At 33.1% G+C, this 26,724-nt stretch overlaps 3 protein-coding genes and 2 pseudogenes across 5 annotated transcripts; 2 read left to right on the plus strand and 3 right to left on the minus strand.

The window, feature by feature from the left end:
- Positions 1-257: 257 nt before the first annotated feature.
- LOC120181410 (nucleolar and coiled-body phosphoprotein 1-like) lies at positions 258-2,135 on the plus strand. The gene has a single exon (XM_039186541.1). It carries the CDS (start codon positions 258-260, stop codon positions 2,133-2,135), a length of 1,878 nt encoding a protein of 625 aa, XP_039042472.1.
- An 8,892-nt stretch (positions 2,136-11,027) lies between these two features.
- On the plus strand, positions 11,028-12,856 carry LOC120181340 (annotated as a pseudogene).
- A 1,609-nt stretch (positions 12,857-14,465) lies between these two features.
- Positions 14,466-16,168, minus strand: LOC120181339 (ras-related protein RABA4a). Its single transcript, XM_039186503.1, has 2 exons — positions 15,847-16,168; positions 14,466-15,024 (listed from the first exon to the last, which is right to left on the minus strand). Exons 1-2 carry the CDS (start codon positions 16,077-16,079, stop codon positions 14,580-14,582), a joined length of 678 nt encoding a protein of 225 aa, XP_039042434.1. The 5' UTR covers positions 16,080-16,168; the 3' UTR covers positions 14,466-14,579.
- Positions 16,169-19,539: 3,371 nt separating this feature from the next.
- Positions 19,540-21,799, minus strand: LOC120181338 (F-box protein FBW2-like). 3 transcript variants are annotated; one of them, XM_039186502.1, is made up of 3 exons: positions 21,597-21,799; positions 20,724-21,054; positions 19,540-20,364 (listed from the first exon to the last, which is right to left on the minus strand). In XM_039186502.1, the coding sequence occupies exons 2-3, from the start codon at positions 21,029-21,031 to the stop codon at positions 19,710-19,712; spliced, it is 963 nt and encodes a 320-aa protein (XP_039042433.1). In that variant the 5' UTR covers positions 21,032-21,054; positions 21,597-21,799; the 3' UTR covers positions 19,540-19,709. The 3 variants fall into 3 exon arrangements, with proteins under 3 accessions (XP_039042433.1, XP_039042432.1, XP_039042431.1); XM_039186501.1 differs by having other exon boundaries at positions 20,724-21,065; XM_039186500.1 differs by having other exon boundaries at positions 20,724-21,077.
- Positions 21,800-25,286: 3,487 nt separating this feature from the next.
- LOC120181341 lies at positions 25,287-26,709 on the minus strand (annotated as a pseudogene).
- Positions 26,710-26,724: the final 15 nt, after the last annotated feature.

The following is a 26,724-nucleotide window of genomic DNA, read 5'->3' on the forward strand; positions in this document are numbered from 1 at the left end:
TGGAGAATTCTGAGCAGGGTTAGGAACATAATGATCATGATAAAGAAGGCGAACATCCCACACTACCGAAAAGACCACCATCACCGTCGGTTGCGAGGAGGACCGCGTTGAAACGATGAGGCAGTACCCTGAAATGGAGAATTCCGAGCAGGGTAAGGTACATAACGATCATGATAAAAGAAGTCCAAAATCCCACACTTGGACCAAAAAGACCACCATCACCAATACAGACGACGAGAAAGGCCATTTTGATGACGATGAAGCATTACAAGGAACATAATGATCATGATAAAGAAAACGAACAATCTGCACCAAGACCATCGAGATTACCATCAGTGTTACCAACGATAACGACGAAGGTGAGAATGAGCGTGTCGATGGCGAATTTGAAGTTGTGTTCGGAAATGGAGGATTCTGAGCAGGGTAAGAAACAAAAACCAACGGATTCAACACATCATGACAAACATAGTGATCATGATAAAGATATCGATCAATCCGCACCAAGACTATCAAGATCAAAACCAGCATTACCAGCAACAATGACGATGATGAGAATGAGCTCGTCGATGACGAATTTGAAGTTGTGCTCGGAAATGGAGGATTCTGAGCAAGGTAAGAAACAGAAACCAATGGATTCAACACGTCATGACAAGGAACGTAAAGACCATGATAAAGAAATCAAACAATCTGCACCCAGACCACCACCGTTACCAGCAACAAAGACAACAATGAAATGTTCAGAAATGGAGGATTCTGATCAAGGTGAGAAAAAGGAACCAACGGAATCAACACATGATTACAAGGAAGAACATAAAGATGATGATAAAGAAAGTGAACAACCCGAGCCAAGGCCATCAGGATCACCATCACCGTTACCACCAACAATGACAACAATGGAATGTTCAGAAATGGAGGATTCCGATCAAGGTGAGAAAAAGGAACCAACGGATTCAACACATGATGAAAAGGAACATAAAGATGATGATGAAGAAAGGGAACAACCCGCACCAGGATCATCATCACCGTTACCAGAAACAACGAGCTCGGAAACGGAGGACCATGATCAAGATAAGAAACATGAACCAACGGATTCAACAGATGATAAAGAAAGTGAACAACCGGCTCCAGGATCACCCTCTCCGTTACCGGAAACAACGACGATGAAGGAGAGCTTGGAAATGGAGGACCATGAGCAAGGTAAGAAACAGGAACCAACGGATTCAGCACATGATAAAGAAACTGAACAACCGGCGCCAGGATCACCATCACCGTTACCGGCAACAGCAACGATAAACGAGTGCTTGGAACCGAAGGATAATGAGCAAGGTAAGAAACAGGAACCAATGGATTTAACACAACATAACAAGGAACATAAAGATCAAGATAAAGAGAGTGAGCAACCCGCGCCAAGATCATTAAGATCGCTAACAGTATCACCGTTACCAACAATGAGGAGGTTGAGGAGGGCGATATCGATGACGATGCATGAGTTATTGAGATTGGAGGATGATGAAACAAATAAGTTACAAAAACCAACGAGTCCAACACTTCATGATAAAGAAAACGAACGACCCGCACCATTACCAATGAAGACGACGGAGAGGTCGATGTCGATGTCGATGTCGATGACGATGAAAGAGTCCTTGCCAATGGAGGTTGATGAGATAAATAAGATGCAAAATCCGGACTCAAGCTCAGATAAACCATTAATGGGCTCAAGCTCAACACAACTTTCCAAAGAACAAAAAGATCTAGATAAAGAAATTGCTAAGAAACTAACTCCTCCTCCTTTTATACCCACCAACTCTTGTTTGATTATAAAATTCCCACTTAAACACAAGTACCCAGAAGAAGAGCCACCCAAAGAATCCGATGATGATTCGGACTATGAAGATTTCGACCCGCTTAAGGGTTCCATCTTCGACATAGCTGAAACCCCAAAAACTGAAGCAGAGTCCACAAATCAATCGAAGAAGGCTGATGATGAATTTGAGGAGGTTAATAATTCTCACCCTGATTCAAACCATGTTGATGAAGAAGGTGATAGAACCAGAACAAGGAGATTGTTTTCAAAACTTGGTGGTCTTATAGGAGTGAGAAATTTTTACAGGAGAGAACAACCTCCCGTAGAATGATCAAACGAATACCTAACAAAATCTGCTGTATCTATTGTTTTATTTATAGTATGATTAATTTTATTTATTTATTTTATTATTTTTCTTAGTTATTTAAATAAGATCTTATATTACAAACTTATTAAGTGATTGATTTAAGATTTTAAATTTAAACGATCGGCTTAAAAGATGTATTATTAGTAATTAATAATGATTATAAATAAATATTATTTTATAATCATATTATATTATTAAAAAAACATCTTGTATTTTATTTAAAACTATATATTTTTCAATTTATAACATAAAAGCTTATATCTTTGGCAAAATTAGTAGGGTAATGCAGGCGGCCCAATTATTTAGTCCAATAGGACATCTTGGTTTTTATTTTGAGATCTAAGTCAAAAGTTATAGTGGAGCTTGAATTCGTCATGCGTGACGAGTTTTATGGGATATAATTTTTTAATGGATCGTGGGTCGTGGGTCTTACAAGCCGAATATATTTAATATATATTCACAGACTCGTCATATTCGCGTGACGAGTCTGAATAAAAAATATTTTTTTAAAAAATTTAAAAAACATTGTTATATATATATATATATATTATTTTAATGGGAATGGAACTCGTCGCCGGTGTGACGAGTTCCAACGAGTAAAAATTTAAATTTTTCGACCGTTGGGGTGACTGTTGGCGAACGATCAATTTTTTTTTTTAAATTCAATGGTACTCGTCACGCCTGTGTGACGAGTTCCAACGGCTATTTTCAATTTGAAAAAACTAGTCGTTTATAGTCGTTGGATAGAGTAGTATAACTAGAGGTTTAGGTTGAATTGATTTTTCACTTGAAATTAAACATTCTATTGAGGGTAAAACTTTTTTCTTGAAGATTTTGTGTTGAAATGACCTCAAGAGAAGAAATGTTACGTCTTGATAATGTTCATATTTTTTCGACCGAGTTGACTATGGTAAATTAATTAGTTTTATTTGATTTTAGTTTTGACAAAATTATAGTATTAATAATAATAATTTATATAATTGTATTAATTAATTTATTTTCAAATTGTAGCGAGAAAAACGAGGCATTCGTCACCGAGGAATGACAAATGAAGAGTCGCATCAGCGAATTGTGATATATGTTCAACAATCCAGATTATATGTTCGTGGTTTTAAGGTGATATTGGCACTGATATCGGTGTTGATTGAGCGTTGGAGGCCCGAAACACATATATTTCATTTTCCTTCTGGTGAAGTGATGATAACATTGGAAAATATCGCGTATCAACTTGGCATTCCGATTAATGGTATGCAATTGGTGCTTCACAACAATTATGCTTGAGATGCATTTATTTCTGATTTATTGGGAAAGGAGACTCCAGTCGATGTCTTTGATGGGATTCAGATATAGAAAATATGGCTGGAAAGAGAATTTAGAGTAGACGGACAATCAACGTAGCAAAAGGTGAAATATGCAGCCCGAACATATCTTATGAGGTTGAACGATTGGAGGGATCTTGTTACCAGATAAATCAGGCAATTTGGTGGACACCCAATATCTTTCGGTATTGAACGATTTTCTTGTAAGTTGTTAATTTAGTTGGGGTTCCGCAATTTTGGCTTTTTTGTATCGTGAACTTTTCAAGGTGACCATAGTGGTTAGAGGGAAAAAGCGGATGTAGCGGGTTGTTTAGTTTTGCTCCAATCATGAGCGTAGTATTGTCTCCCGTTTTTTACACCTATTACATCCGCTCCTATAGAGTTTCCTCTCGCCACAAGGTAAATTCTTATATTTAAAGTTTTGATATTTTATAATATTTATTTAAATATTTTGAAAATGACAATAAATAATGTAGATGTTATTTTTTTTGTTTAGATAGCGACACCGAATAACCGATACAAAGTTGTCGAGTTCAACCAAAGTAGATATCCGGATGAGGATCGATATCGTCGGTATATATGCGGTAAATATTAATAATTTTTGCATTAATATTGAAATTATAATATTAATTCTTTAATTATACCAACATAACGAAATCACTTAGGTCCATCAATATGATGTTCCCTCTAGATGTATTTCATCGCCAAATGAAACAAAAAATTGAGAGAAAACTTGAAGCTTTTGTTTCATGTTTAAGTTATCGGCACATGATCTTTTCAAATCCAATCTCATATGAAACAATCCAGTTTGATTATGATGACGACAATGTCGATGTTATGGTTCGACTTCATCAATCATCAAATAATAATATGGTTGAGATTTATGCCAAAACCACGATTACAACATATATTTCAACCTTAGCAATACCAGTACCACGAACAGAAGAAGCATGACCCTCTGAACCACATGCAAGTGTTGTTGATGATAACCATGTTGGACGGTTCGGTGAAAGCCTTACTGAATTTAACGAGGATGGTGAAGATATTGTTCAATTGCTGGAAGATGACAAAACACTGTTAGTTGATGATTATGATGTTTTTGAGGCTACTTCAGAGGGACAAGGTTTGGATGTTGATCCTGATATATGAAAGAAAACTATTTCACGATGTCAAGGATTGCATAATGCTCAAAATATTTGGGCACAAACACACCGTTAACCTAAAATGCCTCATCATGATTTGCCTCGGTATTATCATCCAATTGCAATGCATGACATTAACTACGATGCTATACGAAATCCTGAAATCTCTGATATGCCAGAGTTATATGATGCCTACTGGGGTTCTTTAGATGAACGATCATTTAAGTTGGCGATTGGGTCTTAGTTTGAAACAAAAAAGGCACAACTAACAATCAAATAGTACTACATTAAAGCTTATCTTCAATTCTATGTCGCAGAGTCTAATCAAAAGACATATTTTGTAAAGTGTGTACATCATGATGTTGACTGTAAGTGGAGGATATGAGTATCATACCTACAACGGAAGATGTTGTGAGAAGTCACAAGGTTCAATGCACAACACGCATGTACAATAAGTTCGTTCACACAAGACCACAAACATTTAGATTCTGATGTCATATGCTCGTATGTCAAGATATTAGTGGGGGAAAAATCCAAGAGTACTTGTTTCTGTGTTAGTGGCATCAATTCGGAATACATTAGGTTATATTCTGACTTATTAGAAGGCATGAATGGCTAAAAAGAACGCAATGAACTTATTGTATGGTGATTGGGATCAGTCATATAATAAGCTACCACGTCTGCTGCAAGCAATAGAATTTTTCATCCCTGGAACCATTGTTGGATACTATACTCTTCCTGCAGTCACGCTTCAGGGAGACGTTAATCCTGGAAAGAGAATTTTTGGTGGCTTGTTCTGGGCGTTTAAGTCAGCTATTGAAAGGTTTCGATTTTGCAAACAAATGATTCAAGTCGATGAGATTTTTCTGTATGAGCTCTACAGACACGTCTTGATGATAGCCGTTTGCACAAGATGGAGACAAAAATATTTTCCCGCCATTGTTAAAAATGAATCGGAGGAAACTTGTATTTTTTTCTCTCTAACTTGCGTTCCCATGTTGTCACTCAAGATGGGATTTGCATGATCTAAGATCGGTCGCTTGGGTTGTTAATCACAATTTCTAGACCAAAAAGTATATGGACACCTCCCCACGCATATCTGACATATTGTATACATCATATTGTATCTAATGATATGAAGAGGGTTAAGTATAAAAAGATCAAAAAAAATATATTATCAACATTGGTAACTATTGTGTCATTTCTGATTAATTATTTATACTTCATTTATGTTTTTTTTTTGTATTTTTCAATAACATTTATTTTACTTCTTTTTAGGGTATTCTTTTGTAACATCCCAAAAACCAAAAAGTGACTAAATTGTAAGATTTTGAAACTTCAAGTCTAATTTTAGAAAAATTTGAAAGTTCAGGGACTTAATTGGAATAGCTTTGTGTAGGATTAAATAGCAAAGAAGTAAGGAGATAAAGGAATAATGGTCATTTGATAAGAAAATGAATAAAAAATTATTTTGAATCATTTTGGGGTATTTTAAATGGCACGTGGAATGAAAGGAAAATTATCAGAGAAGTATAGAAATTATCTTTCTTTTTCATCCTTCTTCCTCAGTGAGTGTCCTAGTAAAGGTAAGAACTTTTCAGCTAATTATTTCTTGAAATTTATGAATGGTTTTGATTGTTGGAGTATTAGGAAAGAGTATAAAAACTTAAAGGGATGTAGAAACTTAAAGAATTAGAAGTTATGGAGGATTTAACATAAGAGGTTTTTAAGTGAAATTGTGGAAAGGAGTTAGTAAATGAATTTTGAAATGAATTTTGACTTGTCATATGCTGGAATGAGAAAACTAAAGTATTAGAAATGGATTTAGAACATGTTGAATAATTGGTATGATTTTTGGTTCTAGGTGTTTTATGAGAATTTTTGGATGTCTAAGTGTATTAAAGTGTTATAAGTAGTTATGGATAAGTGTAGTTAAGTTATATGTTGGAAAGGAGATCAAAATAAAAGAGTTAGATAGGTATTGGTAAATTTTCGGGCTAAAATGAGTATATTATGGGCAAGAGGTATTGATACTGGATGGATAGTACCGATATTTCCCAGTGAAAATAAGCAATATTTGAGTAATGGTATCGATACTGAATGAACAATATCGATACCATAAGATAAAAGTTAATAAATCCTTCATAGGGTATCGATACCGAAGTGGTAGTATCGGAACCATGGGTATCGATACGATTATATAGGTATCGGTACCATTTTTAGAGTGAATTCCAGAATCAAGAATAGGTATCGATACTGAAGTATAGTATTGATACCATGATAGAGAAGTATTGGTACTGTACCTAGAGTACTGATACTAGTCAAATGAAAATAATGAATCAAGTGTCTTTTTTAGATTCAATTTTGATGATTGATTAGTAGTGATTCAAATTACGATATTTATATGGATCGTATATTCGTGTAGATATCGAGCGAAAGCAAAATCCAGACAAGTCAACAAAGTAAGATTTGCCACGAGAGAGATAAGAGATTGGTGTTGACTAGTGAGGCTGAGGTGAGTGCATACTATTAGAATATATGTATTGCTATATGGAAATTAGACTTGCGACAAATTTGTTTCTGACATTTTGAATATATGATTATACGAGTATGAGCATAATTATGATCTTGTATTATGTGAATATGCATTGTTTGTATTACATGTTATATAGTATGAGCCTATGTGATATGAGTTACATGACCATGATCTATGTAATTATATGATAATGTTACATGAGATATGTGATAATAAGTTATGAGATTACATGTCTATGTGACATAAGTTATGTGAACATATAAGAACATGATATAAGATATGTGACATTATCTATGCGATTACATGAACATGATATATAAGCTATGTGACATAACCTACGTAATTAATGGTCTATATGAAATAAGAAATAGTAAATAAAATATATGTTAAAGCCCATAGTATGTGATATGAGAGCTGGGGGTATAATTGGCATGCCAAGAGTCGAGGGTTCTACGCGATCCTTCGGGACATATATGTGGTCCTTTGGAACATTTCTACACGGTCCTTTGGAAAATATATGTGGTCCTTCGGGACATTCTATATGGCACTCAGTGCAAATTAGATGAGCTGTGGTGACAGCATTTGTGCACAACCTTAATACACTCATATAACTTAAGTTCTCAGAAGTGTATCATGGGCAACTAAAAGACATAACCTAAAATAAACAGTGTGTGCAAATTATACGAGTTGTGGTGACAACATTTGTGCACAACCTCAATGCACTCGCATACCTTAAGTTCTCAGAAGTGTACCACGGCAATTAAAAGACATAACCTAAATAAACAGTGTGTGATGTAATGTGTTTTGTATTATGAAATATATTATATGATGTCTTACAAGTGTTAATTACAAGACTATATGCATTAAACGGTTTTGAACAGTGATTGTGATAATAATTTTAAAGATGGTGATGATATTGATGAGGATATATATGTATTTGCACTGATGATTTGGTTATATGGTGTGACATTTAGTTTCTTTACATGATTGTATTTAATGCTTCAAATATGATTAGATGATAAAATATATTATTCTACATTTTATATGTCACACTAAGTCTGTGACTTAGCGTGTGAGTGTTTCACACGTAGAATCAAAGAAGCTTGAGGAGCAAGGATAAGAAGTTGGGACTGCATATCTCTACCAGGATCATATCAGAATCAATATATATATATATATATATAGTAGGTTCTTTTGTCATATGAAATATTGTTGGCATATAAATATAAGTTCAGATTGTATATGCTCTGATCGATTTTGTAAACCTTTTCTATTATATTTATGTAAATTATTCAATTTTAGTTTAATTAAAGTTATAATTTTCTACTATCTTGTAAAAGTAAAATGATTTGAAAAGTCAATGTGACACCTCGGGTTCGTATCTGGGTCGGATACAGGTTGGGGTGTTACAGCTTTACTGCAACTAAACTTTTGTGCATGACTAGAAAATTTGAGCAGACACAGAGATGATGTGTATGAATTCGTTGCTGAAATCCCTAGGGAGAAATTATCACAAGCATGGGATATCGAGGGTCAACGTTATGGTCATATGCCTACCAACCTTGCCGAATGTATCAACTCAGTGCTGAAAAAGACTCGACATCTATCGATAGCAAGTATTGTTAGGGAAACATACTTTAGGTTGGGCAAAGTATGGGCAAACAAAAGTGCACAAATAGATGTCATGGTCAACGATAGGAGAAATTGGGCTCCAGATTTAAAGAAGACAATGCAAAAGAATAAAACACATGCGACATCAATGTTTGTCTATAATTTTTCCAGACTTGATTCTGATTTCGTTGTCCAAGCACTAGTTCGACCAAATGAGGGAGGTAATTATATAACGTACACTGGTAATCTGAATAGAAGATTGTGTGATTGTGGTCGATTTCAAGCTTTTAGATTCCTATGTATAACATTTATAGTTGTGACTTTAAGTACCTCCCAAATGAAGCATACTGGCCTACATAAACAATTTTAGAAGAATGGTTGCGAAATCCTGAATTGAAAAGGAAGTTAAAAGGTCGACCTGAATCTAGCCGAATTCATACCGATATGGATGATCCTCAAAGAGAACCAGGTCTACCAAAAGTTTATGGCCACTGCAGAGGTGAATGGCATAACAGAAAGCATTGTCCTCATCTTCCTAAATATCAGACTGAGCGCTAAAACAATATATAAAAATAATATGTTATACTTTTACTCTTTTAATTATGTTTTTCACTATGTTTTTAGTTTGTACTCCAATTATGCTTTTTTAACTTGTACTCTTCCTACTATGTTAATGAGTTTTTTTAGTTGAACATCATTACTTCAAACTTTCACTTCAATTCTTATATAATTGCAAACTATTACTAAATAAGTTTAGTTAATCTAATAATTACTTAATTAATAAAGACAACTTCATACATAAATTAAAACCATACAAATCAATATTTGTACATATGGCATTTTCTATTTTTTACGTCTCTCTTCAATTCGTTCACTACATCAAATTAAGACACCTTCGCATTTTTCTTTCATCGTCTTTTTCTTTTCAATTTCTATACTAAATTTTTTAATTTTTTCTTCCCTCTCAACGAGTCGTTTGTTACGCCACTTCGGTAAATCTTCATATTTCTTCTTCTCTTCCATTTTCATCTTCTTATTATTACGTTGTTCAACTATGTACTTTATTGCCTCTTTTTCCCACTCTTCATTTGAAGAAGAGCTTGAATCCGAATCGTCGATTTTCGAGTCGGTGTTGTCAAACCCATAAACTCCGTTCGCCAATTCATACCCAAAATTTTCCCACGACCACATTATTTGATAATCTCAATTTTTTTTCTCACTTCTAATACATCGAAACCTTCACCCTAAACCCCTATTTATACTAAAATCATTTCCTAAAATAGTCGTTAGAACTCGTCACACCGACGTGAAGAGTTCCATTGAATTTAAAAAAAATTGATCATTCGCCAATGGTCACCCCAACAGTCAAAAAATCAAATTTTTACCCATTGGAACTCGTCACACCAGCGTGACGAGTTTCCAAACCATTAAAATTATATATATATATATTAACAATATTTTTTAAATTTCTAAAAAATATATTTTTTATTCAGACTTGTCACTCAGGCATAACGAGACCTTGAATATATATTAAATATATTCTGTCTGTGAGACTCACATCTCATTAAAAAATTATATCCCAACGTGATGAATTTCAGCTCCACTGTAATTTTTACCGTAAAACCCAAAATAAAAACCAGAATACTCTATTGGGCTAAATAATTGGGCCACGTGCATTATCCCACTAATTTCCCTTGAGGTCGTGGGATCAAGTCCCACGGAGGGCATTTCATAATTTGGAGGTCTCCTACGGAAGCTGCTCTCAACCTGGTGTTGGGGGCAGCCTACTATCTTACCTCCCCCTTACCTCATACATATGGGAAAAAAGGGACAGCCATTTTTTTTTTCTATCTATTATTATTATCACACAAAAAAAAAAGGCAAGCACGACGTCGTTGTCAAGTATGCAACTTGTTCGGTATCTGCTTCCAAATTCCAACCACTTATTATAACCCACGTGTAGCTTATGCCCCTTCTTTTGTCCCTCTGCCGTTTGACAGTTGACACCAACTTTCAGTCTCCATTTCAGTAAAATGACCTCTTGCCTTTGCTATCAGCCATGCGGCTATGCCACAAACTCAAATTCGAGAGGAAAAAAAAATGGAAAATCATTGGGATTCTCCCATTCTAATCGCCCCCACATATATTTTTTGAGATCGACGTTCCTCAACCTCTAAAACCATATATTATATCATAAACAGAATCCCAAACATATGTTGTATATATAGATTTGTGTTCTCTTTATGGGATTTGGCTTGGGAAAATGGATCGTTACGAGGTACTGAAAGATATCGGTTCAGGGAACTTTGGTGTTGCAAAGCTGGTTAGGGAGAAGTGGAGTGGCGAGCTTTATGCTGTCAAGTGTATTGAAAGAGGACCCAATGTGTTTGCTTTTATTATTCATAGACTTCTCTGGTTTTTTTTCTTCTTTCTTTTGGATTTAGTTTTATTGGGGTTTGCTTGGTTATGCAGCTTGATGAACATGTTCAAAGGGAGATTATGAACCACAGGTCTTTGAAGCATCCAAATATAATTAGATTCAAAGAGGTAAATGCTTATATTTGAATGAATGAATTTCCAGGGAAACCCAGAGTTTCTTTGAACTTAACAGGCTTTAAAATGGTTCATCTTTTGTTCTGCTTTGGTCAGTTTCTTCCTTATTTTTGACTTGCAGGTGTTGTTCACACCAACTCATCTTGCCATAGTCATGGAGTATGCTGCTGGTGGAGAACTTTTTCAAAGGATTTGCAATGCTGGTAGATTTAGTGAGGATGAGGTGTGTGTATATATATATAGATAGATATTTCATTTTTATAATTGAATTTCATTGATCATTTCATTTTCATTTAAGAACTGCGCTTACTTTACTGCTTCAGGCAAGATTTATTTTCCCTGTTTATTTAGCAAATTTGTCATAGAGATCTTAAGCTGGAGAACACACTATTAGATGGGAGCACTTCCCCAGGCTCAAAATATGCGACTTTGGCTACTCTAAGGTCAGAATCAATCTGTTTTACTTTCGAAATAAAGTTAAATTACTCTGATTCGGATGCACATGTCATATACGAATACATGTTCTATAAGAATCATATACATATGTCTGCAAAAGGTGTTCGACAGTCGACACATAAAACAAAGAATCCAAGCAACATAGCTATAAAGCCAAATTATTAACTTTCTACTGCATGTTTCAGTCAAGTGAGTTTCATTCCCAACCCAAATCAACAGTAGGAACCCCGGCCTTATTGCACCAGAGGTCTTATCTAGGAAAGAATATGACGGGAAGGTAAATTCATTTTCTTATTAAGTTTTTCACATTCAACTCGAGTCGAGTCGGGTCGGACCTTGAAACATGGAAAGAAAGCTTAGAAACCTGCTGGAAATTTTTAGATTGCAGATGTTTGGTCTTGTGGGGTTACTTTGTATGTCATGTTGGTTGGGGCTTATCCTTTTGAAGATCCTGAAGATCCAAAAAATTTCAGAAAAACAATTCAGGTTAGTTGATATCAGCAAGATCACTACAGAATGTAGTTATGATAGTTTACTATGTCTAAATTAAAAGCAGTAAAATAATAATTAACTGATAATTGGATTTGGCAGCGGATTCTGAGTGTCCATTATTCAATCCCTGATTACGTTCGGGTTTCCAAGGAGTGTAAACATCTACTTTCAAGGATCTTTGTAGCAGATCCCGAGAAGGTATTCGATACTTATCCGTATATTCACTTTTTCGATCACCGTTGTCTGCAGAGAATAACTATACCAGAAATTAAGCAGCATCCCTGGTTTCTAAAGAACTTGCCGATTGAGTTCATGGAAGGCGACGACATGGAAAACGGAAGCGAAAGTCGTGATGTATCGCAGAGCATTGAAGAAATATTGTGTATAATCGACGAAGCGAGGAAGGGCGGCGGAGGTCCCAAAGTCGGCAGTAGATTACTGGTGGGTAGCATGGATCTTGATGATGACGATGAACTTGATGGTGATGCTGACATTGATGATTTAGAAACGAGTGGTGATTTTGTATGTGCATTACGAGTGTGAGTTTAGAAAACAATGAAAAAATATGTCTGAAAACTTTGATCGTAATGGTAATATTAAGCTTTTACATTTAATAGAAATAGTGATGCGACTTGGTATAGTAATAATTTTAGTCTTCAAAACTTATATATTTTATTAATTTTGATCTAAATTTGAAAATTTTCAAAAATTTAACCATTTATAATTTTTTTTTATCAATTTAGTCCTTAAACATATCAACCTGCATAATCCCGGCCACCATGGAGGAGAAAGACCAAGAATTCTTCGGTAGTGATTGAGATGATGATTGGTGTGTTTAAAGAATAAATTGATAGCATGTATAGATTTAAAAAAATTAAAATAATTATTGTACAGATTACATCATAGTTTCCATCAAATAGTCAAAATTGTTCTATTGTCTAGTGACTAAAATAGGATGATAACCTAAGGTTAATGACTTAATTGATAATTTTTTCCAGTGGTTAGAATAGAGTCAATTTCATAATTTAATCACTAGAAAGATAATTTAATCAACATGTTTACATGTAGTGGCTGAGTAAGTGGATTAGTTTTGATAACAATTTTTTACTGTTGTGGTTCTTTTTTTGTGTGTATGTAGTATTTGAGATATTATATGTATTTGGATAAACTACACATTTAGTATTTAAATTATTAGTTTTAGTATATAAACTTTCATTTTTATCAAAATCATATATAATGTTTAGTTTTTGTTAAATTTTAGTATCCCACTGTTAAAAATTTAACGCGTTTCGTACTTAAACTATTAGTTTTTATCTGTTTTAATACCTAAACATTTTTAAAAAAATTCAAAACTTAACGTTAAATTTTGAACGGAATATTAAATGAAACAAAAACTACACTTTAGTTATGGTTCTGAAAAAATTGAAAGTTTAGGTATAAAAATAGATTGAATATGATAATTTAGATACTAAACATATAATTTACAAATATGATGTGAAATTCCATTGAGAAATTGCACGAGGAAATATTAGTGTGGCTGTCCACTTGGATTTCCATTTTTTTTATCAATAAATTTCCCATTTAAATAATATATCCTTTGTGTATTCCATAACTACTCGGCAGTTTTTTATTGTACAAAATGGTACATATTTTTAATATAAATTTGTGTAATGGCTTTAAGTGTGCGGCGAGGAGTTCCACTTTGTCGTTTCTCAATGTGTTTTGAGATAAGATCTCTATCAGTTAGAGTGAAGGATTGAACTCAATAGGCTACATAAAGACAAAAAATTAAGTGAAATATTTAATTTAGGTCACTTATCTTCGAATTATGTACACGTAGGGATATAGTCAGGATGGTAAACAAGGGTCATCGTCTTCTTGATTAAATGGAATAATCATTCTTTAGTCCCTCTCAGTTCTAAATAATTTAATTTAAACTTTTTCAATTCTAATCCTTATAAATGATTTTATCTTGATTAAATAAGGGTCTTATTAAAAATGCTCTTGAGTTGAATATATTACGTTGCAAAACTTCTGAAATCTTTTATCAAACCCATCCAAAGTATAAATGGATGGTTATTATGAAAATAATTATTTTTACTTCATTAACCGATAAAATAAAGTTCACCAGGACAAAGGGACCAGGAATATAATTTTCCCAACTCAAAACATGCAATTAAATTAGGCTGCTCCAAACTAAACTAATGCAATGTAAACATACAAACATACATATCACACTCCCAAAAATTGCTATTATGACTGCGAAAGCAACCGATATTACGAAAAAAATCCGATTCGATCATGACCTACAGCACATGTTACTCTTTGCCGGAATTACTTGTGCCGGACCTGGCATGACGATCTTCTCGCCTGCTAGCGACACGGGGTTGCCATTCTCCTTATCCTCGTTGGCAGCTAGGCTCTTCTTGTTCATGATGTTGAAGATCTCGGTAAGCACAGTTAAGAAGGCGGTCTCCACGTTAGACGATTCGAGAGCAGATGTTTCCAAGAAAAACAGTCCTTCCTTCTGAGCAAATTCTTTCGCATCATCCGTCTGAACTGCCCGTTGGTTTTCAAGGTCACTCTTGTTCCCGATCAGAATGATAACGATGTTCTTGTCAGCATGGCCACGCAACTCTTCAAGCCAACGTGGAATGTGATCGAAGGTCTGGCGTTTCGTTACATCATAAACCAGCATTGCCCCAACAGCACCCCTATAGTATGCACTTGTAACAGCTCTATATCTGATTCAGTAGAACACAAGAAAAGAAGCAAAATCACCAACTGTTGATAAGGTTTCAATAATAAATAGTATCGGTCGACATAGTTATAGATTTACGTATCCGTATCCGTATGCGAATATGATAAGGCAAAAGAACCACCAAAACAAAATAGCAATTGTTCTTAAGATTTGGATTCCAACAGGGTTAGCAATTACCATCTGGTTGAATGATTAAAAACTAACAAACTCAGGCAGTTGATCGACGTTGAACACAACTAAAGTGCACAAATTCAATATGGATGATACAGATCACACCCAGTTATCAACCTCGCATCCAAATTTTCAACTCGAGGCCAAAATTTATCGATAATGCTGCGATATCAAGAACCTAATCGAATACGATCTCTTGAATCAAACCGCTTCGTCTTACATAGAAAAAAATGACAACATCAAATATTAAGATCCAACTAAGGACCCGATTGTCATCTAAGCACCATGAAAATTCTATAAGTTCATCACTAAGTTAAAATCAATGAATATAGATCCAGAAACTATACAATTCACCCACCAAACATCCAATCTAAATCCAATCCTCCGATCGAATTCGAAAAATTTCCAACATCCAACTATCTACACAGCTAAACACGATCATACTAAACTAAACCATGTCTTGTCATTCCACATTGAATATTCTTTTTATGCAACCTTTATAGTTTTCATCTCCAAGCTACACGGATCTAAGTTAGAACAATAAAAAAAACATAACAGATGGGCGTAAAATGAAAAACCCAGAAATATTTCACCAAAAAGAAGATTATTTTAGGGGAAAAAAGGGTGAAGGTACCGTTCTTGACCAGCAGTGTCCCAGATCTGAGCTTTGACACTCTTGTGTTGAATAACAAGTGTTCTGGTCTGAAACTCAACGCCAATGGTAGCCTTGGAATCTAAACTGAACTCATTCCTGGCGAAGCGAGCAAGAATCTGAGACTTGCCCACTGCAGAATCACCGATCAAAACTACCTTGAAAACATAGTCTATCTTCTGGCTTGGATCACCATATCCTCCTCCACTAGCCATTTTCTCTCCAAAAAATAACTCCTTTTTAAGTCTTCTTTTCCCTTCAATAGCCTTCCCCCCCCCCCCCCTTGTGCAGATTGATTTGCTACTCCCCCTGAAATATAGCAGAGGTAGAGTCGGGAGGCAAATGGTAAAGTTATTTTTTTTATCATTTAAATATTCAAACGAAGCACTAACCGCGAACTCAGTAACTAAAGAGTCATTGTTATTCCTTAAAATGGTTCGTTATCTTTAAAAAAAACATTTTCTTTTATTTATCTTAAATTAATAAAAAAATATTTAAATAGTCACTAAATTCTATCAAATTAATCATAATAATTTTAAATAATAACATAGGTGCTTGTTGATAAGTTATTTATACCAAACGTTTTGTAGACTAATTTCCAAATTAACTCTCATTACAAATAAATTCAAGGACTAATGTGGTTTAGAAATATTTTAGGGACTCTTGTGGAAATAGCAGTCAGATTTAGGACTGAATCGTACTTTATCCTTTTAATTTTGATGTTATGTTTGTTGTCTATGTAGTTGGCGTATACATTTCGAATAGAAATTACCCACCACCAAACGTGGTTCAATGTTGAATAAATCGTGAGCGATGATTATGAGATGTTCAATATCTTTCCTTAAAGAATAAATATTGTCTCTTTAGTCACTGTTCTTTAACAACCGCCATCACTCGTGACTTGACTTCACTGCCCAAAGTTTTTTCATATTTTCAAGGCTCATCTTTTACCTTTTCACAACCGCATGCACAACTCATCTTGTCCACACTTGTACTCCTATTATAAAACTATATTTATGCCTAAATTATTAAATTAGTTAGTATTTAAATAAATTTTTTTTAAAATTTTATAACTAACGATTAGTTATCTCATCGTTAAATGTATCACTCAACTATTTTTTCACTCTTATTTTGATATTAAAGTTTAAAATTTTCAATTTAACTACTCAACTTTCAAATTGCTCCTATTTTAATCACTCTAATTTATTTTATTAATAATTTTTGTGACATGATATCTTTTATTATTATTTTATTAATATATAATTAAAAATAAAAATAAAAAATAGAGCGATTAAATTAGTAGTATTTTGAAAATTAAGTAATTAAATTAGAAAATTTTAAACTTTAGTGACCAAAATAGGAGTGAGAAGATAGTTAAGTGATGAATGAATAAATTTATCCATAAAAATGTGTCACGTGCAAAACACCGTTAAGTTTTTAATGGCGATGTACTAAAATGAAACAAAAACTAAACATTAAAATAATTTTAAAAAATAAAAGTTTAAATACTAAAATAAACTAAAACGAAATAGTTTAGATGTTAAACACTTAATTTACTCTATATTTAATTATTCAATTAATTTATATATGTTGCTAGCTACATCCCTTTTCTTTCAACTTAATTTTTTTTAATATTTTTGTTACGCATTCTTTTTTCTCTTTGATCTTTGTTTAGTTGGCGATGACACTAATCTTAATATTGATTGTTAACCGTCGGAAAATATTATTTCTCTTAACTTTTATATTATGTGTTTATTTTTTTATTGAGTCTTTTTAATTTTGAATAAGCATCTTTGTCCTTGTGAAATAATTTTTCTCTGCTTTTGTGACACACGATTCTTTTGCTCTTGTGACACGATCCTCATATTTTTCAGTATGTTTTTCGCATACATTTTCGGTCGTTTTGGTTCTTGCACAAAAACCATCAAGACATTTATTTTTTGATTGGTTTGTTGGTGGTCATGTATAGTCATATCTCCTCTTTTGGTAAAATGTTGTTTGCAGATGTAATCAAAATTGTGTAACGAAGCAACTTGTCAGATTATTTGGTTCTCTCTCCACTTCTTTATCACTTCGTCAAACGCCTCATTCGACAAAGACAAAGAGTTTGTATAAAGGTTATTGGGTTTTGATATTGGTTGTCATTCTTAATGGAAGGTTTTAATATACTTCATATTTATAGGTTTATTATTTACTTTTATTTAAATATTTTGGTGACTATTATCTTCAAATTTATCTCTTTATTATGATGTGTTATAATTTTGATTCATTCTGTTATTAATAAGATTCAGTTGTCATTGTACAAAAAAAATATTCAAATAATCTTATAATTTTATTTTGATCATCTAATTATATTTTTAAATCATAATTGATATTACGTTTTTATTCCATGATATAAGAATGTAACTTTACAAAAAACGCTCCGATACGTGAGGAAAAATAACTTGAGGAAACGAACATATACGCCCTGACCTAAATATTTCAGCAGCCCTTGAATCGAGAAATTATTTTATGGTTTCGGCTCACCATATCATTCATGATCCTAATGAATCACATTTATTATTTTAAAATAACTTTTAAATAAATAAGACCACGGATGACGTGATAAATCGAGTCAACCTAATAATTTTTTCTTTGAATCAGATGCTCCGAAATGAGTTTTTTCTTTTTATGGTAAATCATGGTATTTTTAAAGAAGGGATTATAACGAGTACAAGAGTGGCAAGCTTTCTTCTTTAAGTTGAAGATCTGGGGACACTGGATTGGCTTAGTAATGAAGCATCGACCAAAAAAGGCTCAGCCAATCCTCAAAACATTCACCTTTTCAAGTGCTTTTCTTGATTAAAAACGTAAAGCATCGACACAAGTAAAAAAGATTAAAGTAAAACAAGGAAAAAGAAAGGCAAATCCTTCTTTCTGTCACAATCTGATAATTTTCTTTGATATTTCCATGGAAGTCAGCAAATACGTCAATCTAAACAATATTTACAATCCCACATCGAAATTGTATCAATTATTGTAGGGGAATATTTCAGTGTCACGAAATATAAGATTATCGACGGGAATAGAATTAACGGTAGAAATAAGATTAGTAGGAATATTATATTGTGGTGTTTGATTCGTTTAACAATGATGTAAGATTACAGTGTTTGGTTAAAGGAATAAAATATTATTTGAATGTATATTTTATCAAATTGTCTTTATTATATATTTATTTTTTAACTAGTTAAATTTTACTATAATTTTATTATAATTAATATAAATATAAAATTTATATAATTTTTTTTACAAAATTAAAAATATAAATAGGTTTAATAAAATGATAAAATTTTATTTTAACCATTAAAATTTATATAAAATTATAATCATGAACTTTTTTTATAAATCCATAATAGTTTAAGGATAAATTTACAATTTAACATTCGTAGAATTTTTTATTCAACGACAGAAAATGATATTTTTAGAAAAAAAATTAAAGATATTCTAGTCTAAATATCGAGAATGTAACAATACCTAAGGAAATGAGGAATCACATTCCCAATAATATACCCCAAAATATCACTATTGAGAATAATTTATTACCGGGAGTTGAGAATGTTTGCAATCCAAACAGGGGAATAACATTTCATTCTCCCCGATAATGTGAGATACCCTGAACCAAACGCCCCTTAAACGAAAAGAACCTTTTTTGGCTACAGATTACTGGTTTTTATTACAGACACTCATGGAAAAGCTTTGTTTATACATAGCAAAGAGAAGTCACTGGATAATGGAGGTCTGGCATTGGTGGAAATGCTTTGACAGAGTTTGTCCATGCCAATTATAAAATATGATTAGGGGGGAAATTAAGGAGATAGGGGCCAATCAAATGCAGTTTCATCTAATTCGAAACCGTCGTAGAACCTCATTTCCACGTCTTCTATGCTTTCGTCGTCATCCCAATCCCCATCTGATATCTCATCGTCGTAATCAGAACCGACGTTTCCGGCGACAAAGTCCCAGGCCAAGTAGCCTGATGAGCCAGAATAATTTGAACAATCATCGCAGCCTTTCATCCCGAAATAATCGACAACAAGAGGTCCGACAACTTTCAGTCGGGAGAATTTCTTGATAAAATTCTCGTCTAGTTTCACATTCCAACACCCTCGGATATCTAATAATTCGAGCTGGGGGCAGTTTTCGAGTACCTTAAGCGCACCGTCCGTGCTAATAAGCAGGTATGCCACCTCAAGTTGCTTGAGCTTTGGCATCGTTGTAGCAATGGCAAAGGCCTCATCGTCTTGAGACACCTTGTCGATTACCTCTAATGGGTGCATTGTTCTTCTCAACCCTGTTAGTAATTTACAGTGCTTGCCGATTGCTTCAAGGGCTGGAGCTCCAATGTTCCTGCAGTAACTAACATCCAAGAAAGTTACTGAAGAAAGCCGCCCAGCAACCTGTTCCACTATCGAATTGCTTATTTCACTTCTTGGCAGCCGTAAAGTCTGAAGAGATTTGGCACTGCAAGCAAGGGGAAAACGAATATATAACGCCGGCAATCATCGAATTTACAACATCCAAAATGAAGTAGCTAAACAAAACAGAATTGGACCACTGTCCACTGATAGTATAATCCTATTCAGATTCTTTACCATTACGATCGATATTATATCCTAATCTATTAGTAATATACTCGAGATACAGAACTTCGATAAGCAGTTTCATCCAACTATGTATTAGTTTTCAGTCGAGTGTTAGTTGCCTAAGCTAATAAATGCCAGGATTTTCCCATTAAACCTAGTGTTTTCCAGTGCAGACGAGATGAAATTCATGCCAAAGCGATATAAATAAAAAAATGCGATCGATGGGTATGCCCTTACTTATCCACAATGAATGAAAAGCTCTGGTCATTAGCTAGACCAATAACACAAAGCTTTCGGAGTGAACCGGAGCTTCTAGTTATCAGCATTTGAACCATGCGATCAAGGGTTTCCGGCCGGCATTGGTGGCTCCATTGTTCAATGTCAACGTCCTGCCAGCAATACGGTCCGGTAACCACCCTCCGCCACGATTTGCACACCATCGGGACAACAGTAAGTATTTCCTGAAGTGAAAGATTCTTGAAAATCAGCCCTAAGGCATCCGGAATCAATCCGTCCCAGCATCGGAAATCGTCACTCGCTTCCATCAAATCCCTGTTTTCCCTTCCAGCTAAAACATAACTAAGCATGAAACCGCACGCAAGCAGTAAATAAATAACTAGAATAGAAGATAACATAAGCTAATTGGTAATCAGAAACTAATGAAAATGGGGCGTAAATAATTACCAATTGAAGTTCTAAATTATAACCATTTTTGCGAATCAATAAAATCTGAGTTTCCTATTGAAAGAGACCAGCTTTGAGCAGAAACACGATTGAAAATGAAGACCTTTAGAAACCTAAATCAGAGCACCTTGTAAAAGTTCAAATGTGAAAAACAAAACATACACCGAAGGAAAAAAAGAACAGCTAAGCTAAACCAATTATGACAGTAAAAAAAAAGCATCAAAACAGGCAGAAAAATTCATCCAATAAACCAAGAACATCAACATCACTGTTCAGACAAACGAGTAACACCGTAAAAATGTAAACAAAATATAATCTTTAACAAGAAATAAGAACTGATATAGAAGAAGAATAAACATTTATGTACAAAGTTCACACACTTTACAGATAACAAGAAAAAGGATAAAGAAAAGAAGAAGAATTTACCAGATGATGGGTATTTTTGTTTTCCTGGATCTGCAAAGACCCCGGTTTATCCGCCAGAAACAAAGGTTAAAAGAGAGAGAAACCTGAAAGAAATAACAAAGAAGGAGGGGGGAGGGGAGAGAGAGAGAGAGAGCTCTTAAGTGGCAGTAGAAGACTACAGAAAGAACAAGGGAAAATAAAAAAGAAGCAATGGAAAGAGAAAGAGAAACGTGAAGAAATGTGGGGTTTTTGCTTATTTGGGTTTGGTAGAAACACTGTAAAAATGGGGTTTCTGGGAATTCTTTTAAGCCTCTTTGGTTCTCCACTCTGACCCCAACTTGAAAATTGATTCCATTCAATCTTATTAGATTTTTTATCATAAATAATTAGCGAAATCTGATTCCAGATAGCGCTGGCAATAAAATTTATAAGGTTAACAATTCTTATGAAGATTTTAATGTTGTTTAAGAAAACTTGGGAAATTTTTTTAAATAATGTGTTGGAATTTTTATTAGTTCGATTAATGATTAATTCAAATTATTTTTTATTCAGAACATTTGCCGGATTTTGTTTATTTTTTTGTTTATGTTTTTTTTTATTTTGAGTTTAGATTTTAGATGTATGATCTAGGGTTTAAGGTTTGGATATGATTTAATAGTTAGAGTTTAGGATTTAAGGTTTAGAAGTTATGATTTAGGGTTTAAGGTTGGAGAATTAAATATAATTTTGATTATTATTGTAAAAAAACAAAAATAAATATAAAAGACGCATTGTACTTCATGCATCTCTCTCCTACTCTATGTGTTTGCATCATATACTTTATTTCAGAAAATAACTCTATCCGATCATTATTCAAGTAATTTTTTCCACATCGTTACGGTAAAAAAATAGTCAGAAAACTTGATATTTAAAAGGGAAAGTATCGTATAGAAATATATAATATTTTAAAATCTATTCCAGCAAATGCTTTATTATTTTTTAAGTAAAATGAATAAATTAAATGAGTTAGGCCGATGCAGAGGAGAAATTTGGAAATCAAACTCCGATTATGCTGATTAAATCTTGCAATAAAACTTAATTGATGGCTTTATTAACGAGGATTAACCTTTAATAAATTTTGGAATCGAAACCGAAACTGTTAATTAAATTATGCCATAAAATATCATTATAATTTTATGTTAAAAACTATGGGATGCATGAATTACGGAAAAAGTTTGTATAAATTTAATTGTATTTACCTGTTACGTGCCTTGTATATATGATTTAAGGTTTATAATTTATAATTTAAGATTTTAGAATTAAAGATTTAGAATGAATACATTTTATTAAATAAATACATTGTGTGAATCAAATAATAATTTATCTTAAAATTTATTATGTATTTAATTAATCTTCTACTCTCACGACTTTATTTTGTACAATTATTTTCTGAAATTGTATTTAATATTATATTTTTTATCATCCACCGTTAAAAAATTAAAGATGATGTTGATGTATTATCATAAAGTAATATCACGCCACTATTGAAAAAAAAATAACATGTCACTAGTTATATTTATTTTTCAACGATAAATGATTAAAATGAAATAAAAATATAATATTATGTATACTTTATTTTTTATAAAAAATTAAACGATCAAAATAAAATTATGAAAATAAATGAATTACATAATTTATATTTTATATAAGTAAATCCTTTTTATAGGTTTACTCAATTATTATTTTTAATTAAATTAATAGATGAAAATCTTTGAATTCAAATTTTTAATCTTTTATCCTACCATTAATTATATAGTTTCTTTTTCTCGTGTCTATTTTGTATCATATCATATGTATCTTATATATTAAACCAAACTTATATATTTTCTTTTTCTCGTGTTTATTTTGTACAAAAGAGATTAATTTAAGTGATAAATAATTTGATATCATTTAAATAAAATTTTAGACGGTCATTTTAGAATTTGTAAATGAGGTTTATGGTACTTGAATTCTTGATTTGTTTGGAATGGATAAATGGCAATTTGAAGATTCGTTTACTCTGAATACACTACACATGACCCGTTGTTGCCTACCCGTGTGCCCAAGTAAGCAAGGTAATTTACATTCGTTTACTCTGAACTATTTGATTAATAGTTAACGAATTTAAACAGAGAGAAAATGAAAAGAAAGTGAGAATCTGATATAGAGACACATGAATTTAATGTTGGGGGCATCCTACTATCTTACCTCCTCTTTATCCCATTATATACGGGAACAAGGGACAACTATTTTTTTATTCTCTGACGTAATCCCCATATGACAAGTCAGAAACCAGCAGTTGGCCAGTTGCCCCCCATTAACCATCTGCTTATACAAATATTAAAAATAATAAATTACGCATTTAGTTACTAAACTATCAGTTTGATCCGTTTGAGTACCTAAATTTTTAATTTTTTTAAAATTATACCTAATAGTTTAGGTACTAAAATGAACCAAAACTAATAGTTTAGGTACTAAATGCGTTAATTTTTTTAACTTTGAGGTACTAAAATGAAAAAAAAAATTAAACATAAAGTATTAAAATGGACCAAAAATTAAAATTAAAATACTAAATGCGTAATTTACCCTAATAAAAATTATACTCTTAATATAATTTTTGTTTTTAATTGAAATATAATCATACATATTTTGTAACATTCTGTTTTATTGAAATGTAATTCTTATATTTTGTGTTTGAATGTTTATTGTCAAATAATTAAGAGTATTTAAAACGATATTACGAGTATGTTTGTTTTCCTGTAGTTGATTTATCGAAAAATGCTTTTCTCGTTTTTTAGTATTTGGTTGGCGTAAAACAGATTGTCAATGTAATTCATTTTCCTGGTCAACTAAATTTCCTTTATATCTTCTAAAAAATGACTTACGATCTGATTTTTCGTAATTTATTTTACGATTTTTTCACTTCAAAGCATAAACACTCAAAATATTATTTATTTTATATATTTAATATTAATATACTATTTTAGAATATTTTAGTAAATTATTAATTATTAAATTATATTATTGATAATTTTTATAATATATAATACAATATTTTATTTTACTAATATATAAAAATTATTAATAAAACTAATATATTTATTAATTTCATAAAAATAATATTATTGAATTGTTAAATATTTAAAATATATTCCTTAAAATATAATATAATTTAATATTCTTAATTTAATGTTACAAGTTTTAATAGTTTAATAATATTATTATTTAGTTTAATAGTTTAATACTTATAATCATTGTTTAAATAAATACATAAAGCGAGTTCCATTTAATCTGGGCCTATTTAGAGCACAGTTCTGGCCATTACAGCCCACTATTGGAGATGGTTCAATTCGATCTCATGTTGAGATATTTTCTTCAATTTTTCCCCTAAAAATATATTGGATTAAAATCAATAAAACCAATTAGAAATCGATTTTTTAATATAACTTATGAATTTTAATTAAGAAAAATATAATTAGATTCAGATCCCATTATTGGCAAAAAAAAACCCTTTTTTAATCGCTTGATGTAAGCTGACCAAATAAATGTATCTTACAGGTAAAAAGGACCTGAAAAGCCTGATTATATAGGACTTTATAAGTTTGTTTCCTACATTAAACACATCTCTAAATGAAGGAAAATTTAAGAAACCAACAATTGCTGGATTATCTTTAGTTTTCTGCATGGTTCCTTTCAATCTGTTTTCCTGCCATTGCTGTAGTCTCCCGGTTTAGCCGGAGAGATCGGATCAACAAGGGCGGATTTCAAGTGCTTGTATAGCTCTTTGGGTTTCTCTACATTGATGGCATGACCTGCATTCTTTATGATCACTAGTTCTGCATTGTCTCCCAGATGCCTGCATTACACCGCCATTCATATCAAAGTCGATTTTTATCGATATTGCTCAGATTTTCAGAACGTTTTATCTCTATACCAAAGCTTAGATATGTGTCGAATCGAATACGAATACTCGATTGAGGTTTTGATGCTTGTTTAGTACTTGAGAATGACCGACCGTTTCAATCTGTATCCCAACTCCAAAGGGAATATTTGGTCGTGTTATCCCCAGATAATTGACGTTGGCTGCACAATACAACAATATGTAAAGGCTCAAATAAAGATAATAATCATGTTCAGCTATGTATTAAATAATCACCAATATTTCAATAAAAATTAAGATAAAATGCAATAACCTGGGATATATTTGGAAGATCTGAAAATTTTCTGTCCTTGTGTAGTGCTATGATCAATTCTTTTCTCTCTTCATAGTACTCTCTACACATCACCTGCCAATAAAATTGAATTCCCAACACAAATTCAAGCCTGTTGTACTGTAATAGAACATTACTCTTAAAAGTTATGTTAAGATATCATATTCGAACTCGAGATCATGTGTCAGATATTAATGTGTCTCGATTGATGGAATTAAAAATTAATGATATGATGGGTTAAAATGGATTAGAGAATTTTACTCACGTGGATGAAATCCTTTAGAAAGCAAGAGGGAAGTCTTCGAGTAGGCTTGTAAAACGAAATCTTCATCAACTCTCTAAGCTTATCAGGCTTTCGGGGCAACAAAATATCGACAGCTTCGTCCACGTTCTTCACTTTGAACATTCCTTCTTCCATATCTTTATCTTCCAAAACACCCCAGCGCAACATAGCACCAACTTCTCAATCCTATCTTTAAACTGCGCCGCCATACTATAACCTACAAACCCTCCATACTGATCCCGACGACGTTCATTGCAATGACGACCCCGATGGCCTCCATGACCCGGATCACGAACCGGGCCTGGAATTGGTACGACCTTTCGGGTCGGGTCGTGTAGGAGTCGTCGAAGAAGAGGAGGTCCGGGACATAGACGTTGAAGCGGGAGATGAGAGGCGAAACGAAGTCGTTCCATTGCCACATTGCGTTGGCGCCGAAGCCGTGGATGAGGACTAACGTCGGCTTGGATTGGGAATGGGATTTCGGGACCCAAACGTGCATGACGGTTCCGTCGCCGAGGTCCGTCGTGGATGATCGGAGACCGGCGTTGGAGAAGCTGTAGCGGAAGCACGAATCCCGCGTTGCAGTGAAGCTGAGACACTTAACCATGTTATGAAGTTATTGCTTGCTCCAGAACTC

The sequence above is a fragment of the Hibiscus syriacus genome, unplaced genomic scaffold (assembly GCF_006381635.1).
Source record: "Hibiscus syriacus cultivar Baekdansim isolate YM2019G1 unplaced genomic scaffold, ASM638163v2 tig00112523_pilon, whole genome shotgun sequence".
Lineage (NCBI taxonomy): Eukaryota > Viridiplantae > Streptophyta > Magnoliopsida > Malvales > Malvaceae > Hibiscus > Hibiscus syriacus.

Bases quoted from the DNA above. Each gene is read 5' to 3' on its own strand.
- LOC120181410 (XM_039186541.1), top strand. From the start codon at position 258: ATGAAGCATTACAAGGAACATAATGATCATGATAAAGAAAACGAACAA.
- LOC120181339 (XM_039186503.1), bottom strand. From the start codon at position 16,079: ATGGCTAGTGGAGGAGGATATGGTGATCCAAGCCAGAAGATAGACTAT. The intron at 15,025-15,846 runs GTACCTTCACCC...CTACTGAATCAG, and splicing joins GACACTGCTGGTCAAGAACG to ATATAGAGCTGTTACAAGTG.
- LOC120181338 (XM_039186500.1), bottom strand. From the start codon at position 21,073: ATGCTTAGTTATGTTTTAGCTGGAAGGGAAAACAGGGATTTGATGGAA. The intron at 20,365-20,723 runs GTAAGGGCATAC...CCTTGCTTGCAG, and splicing joins TTTTCATTCATTGTGGATAA to TGCCAAATCTCTTCAGACTT.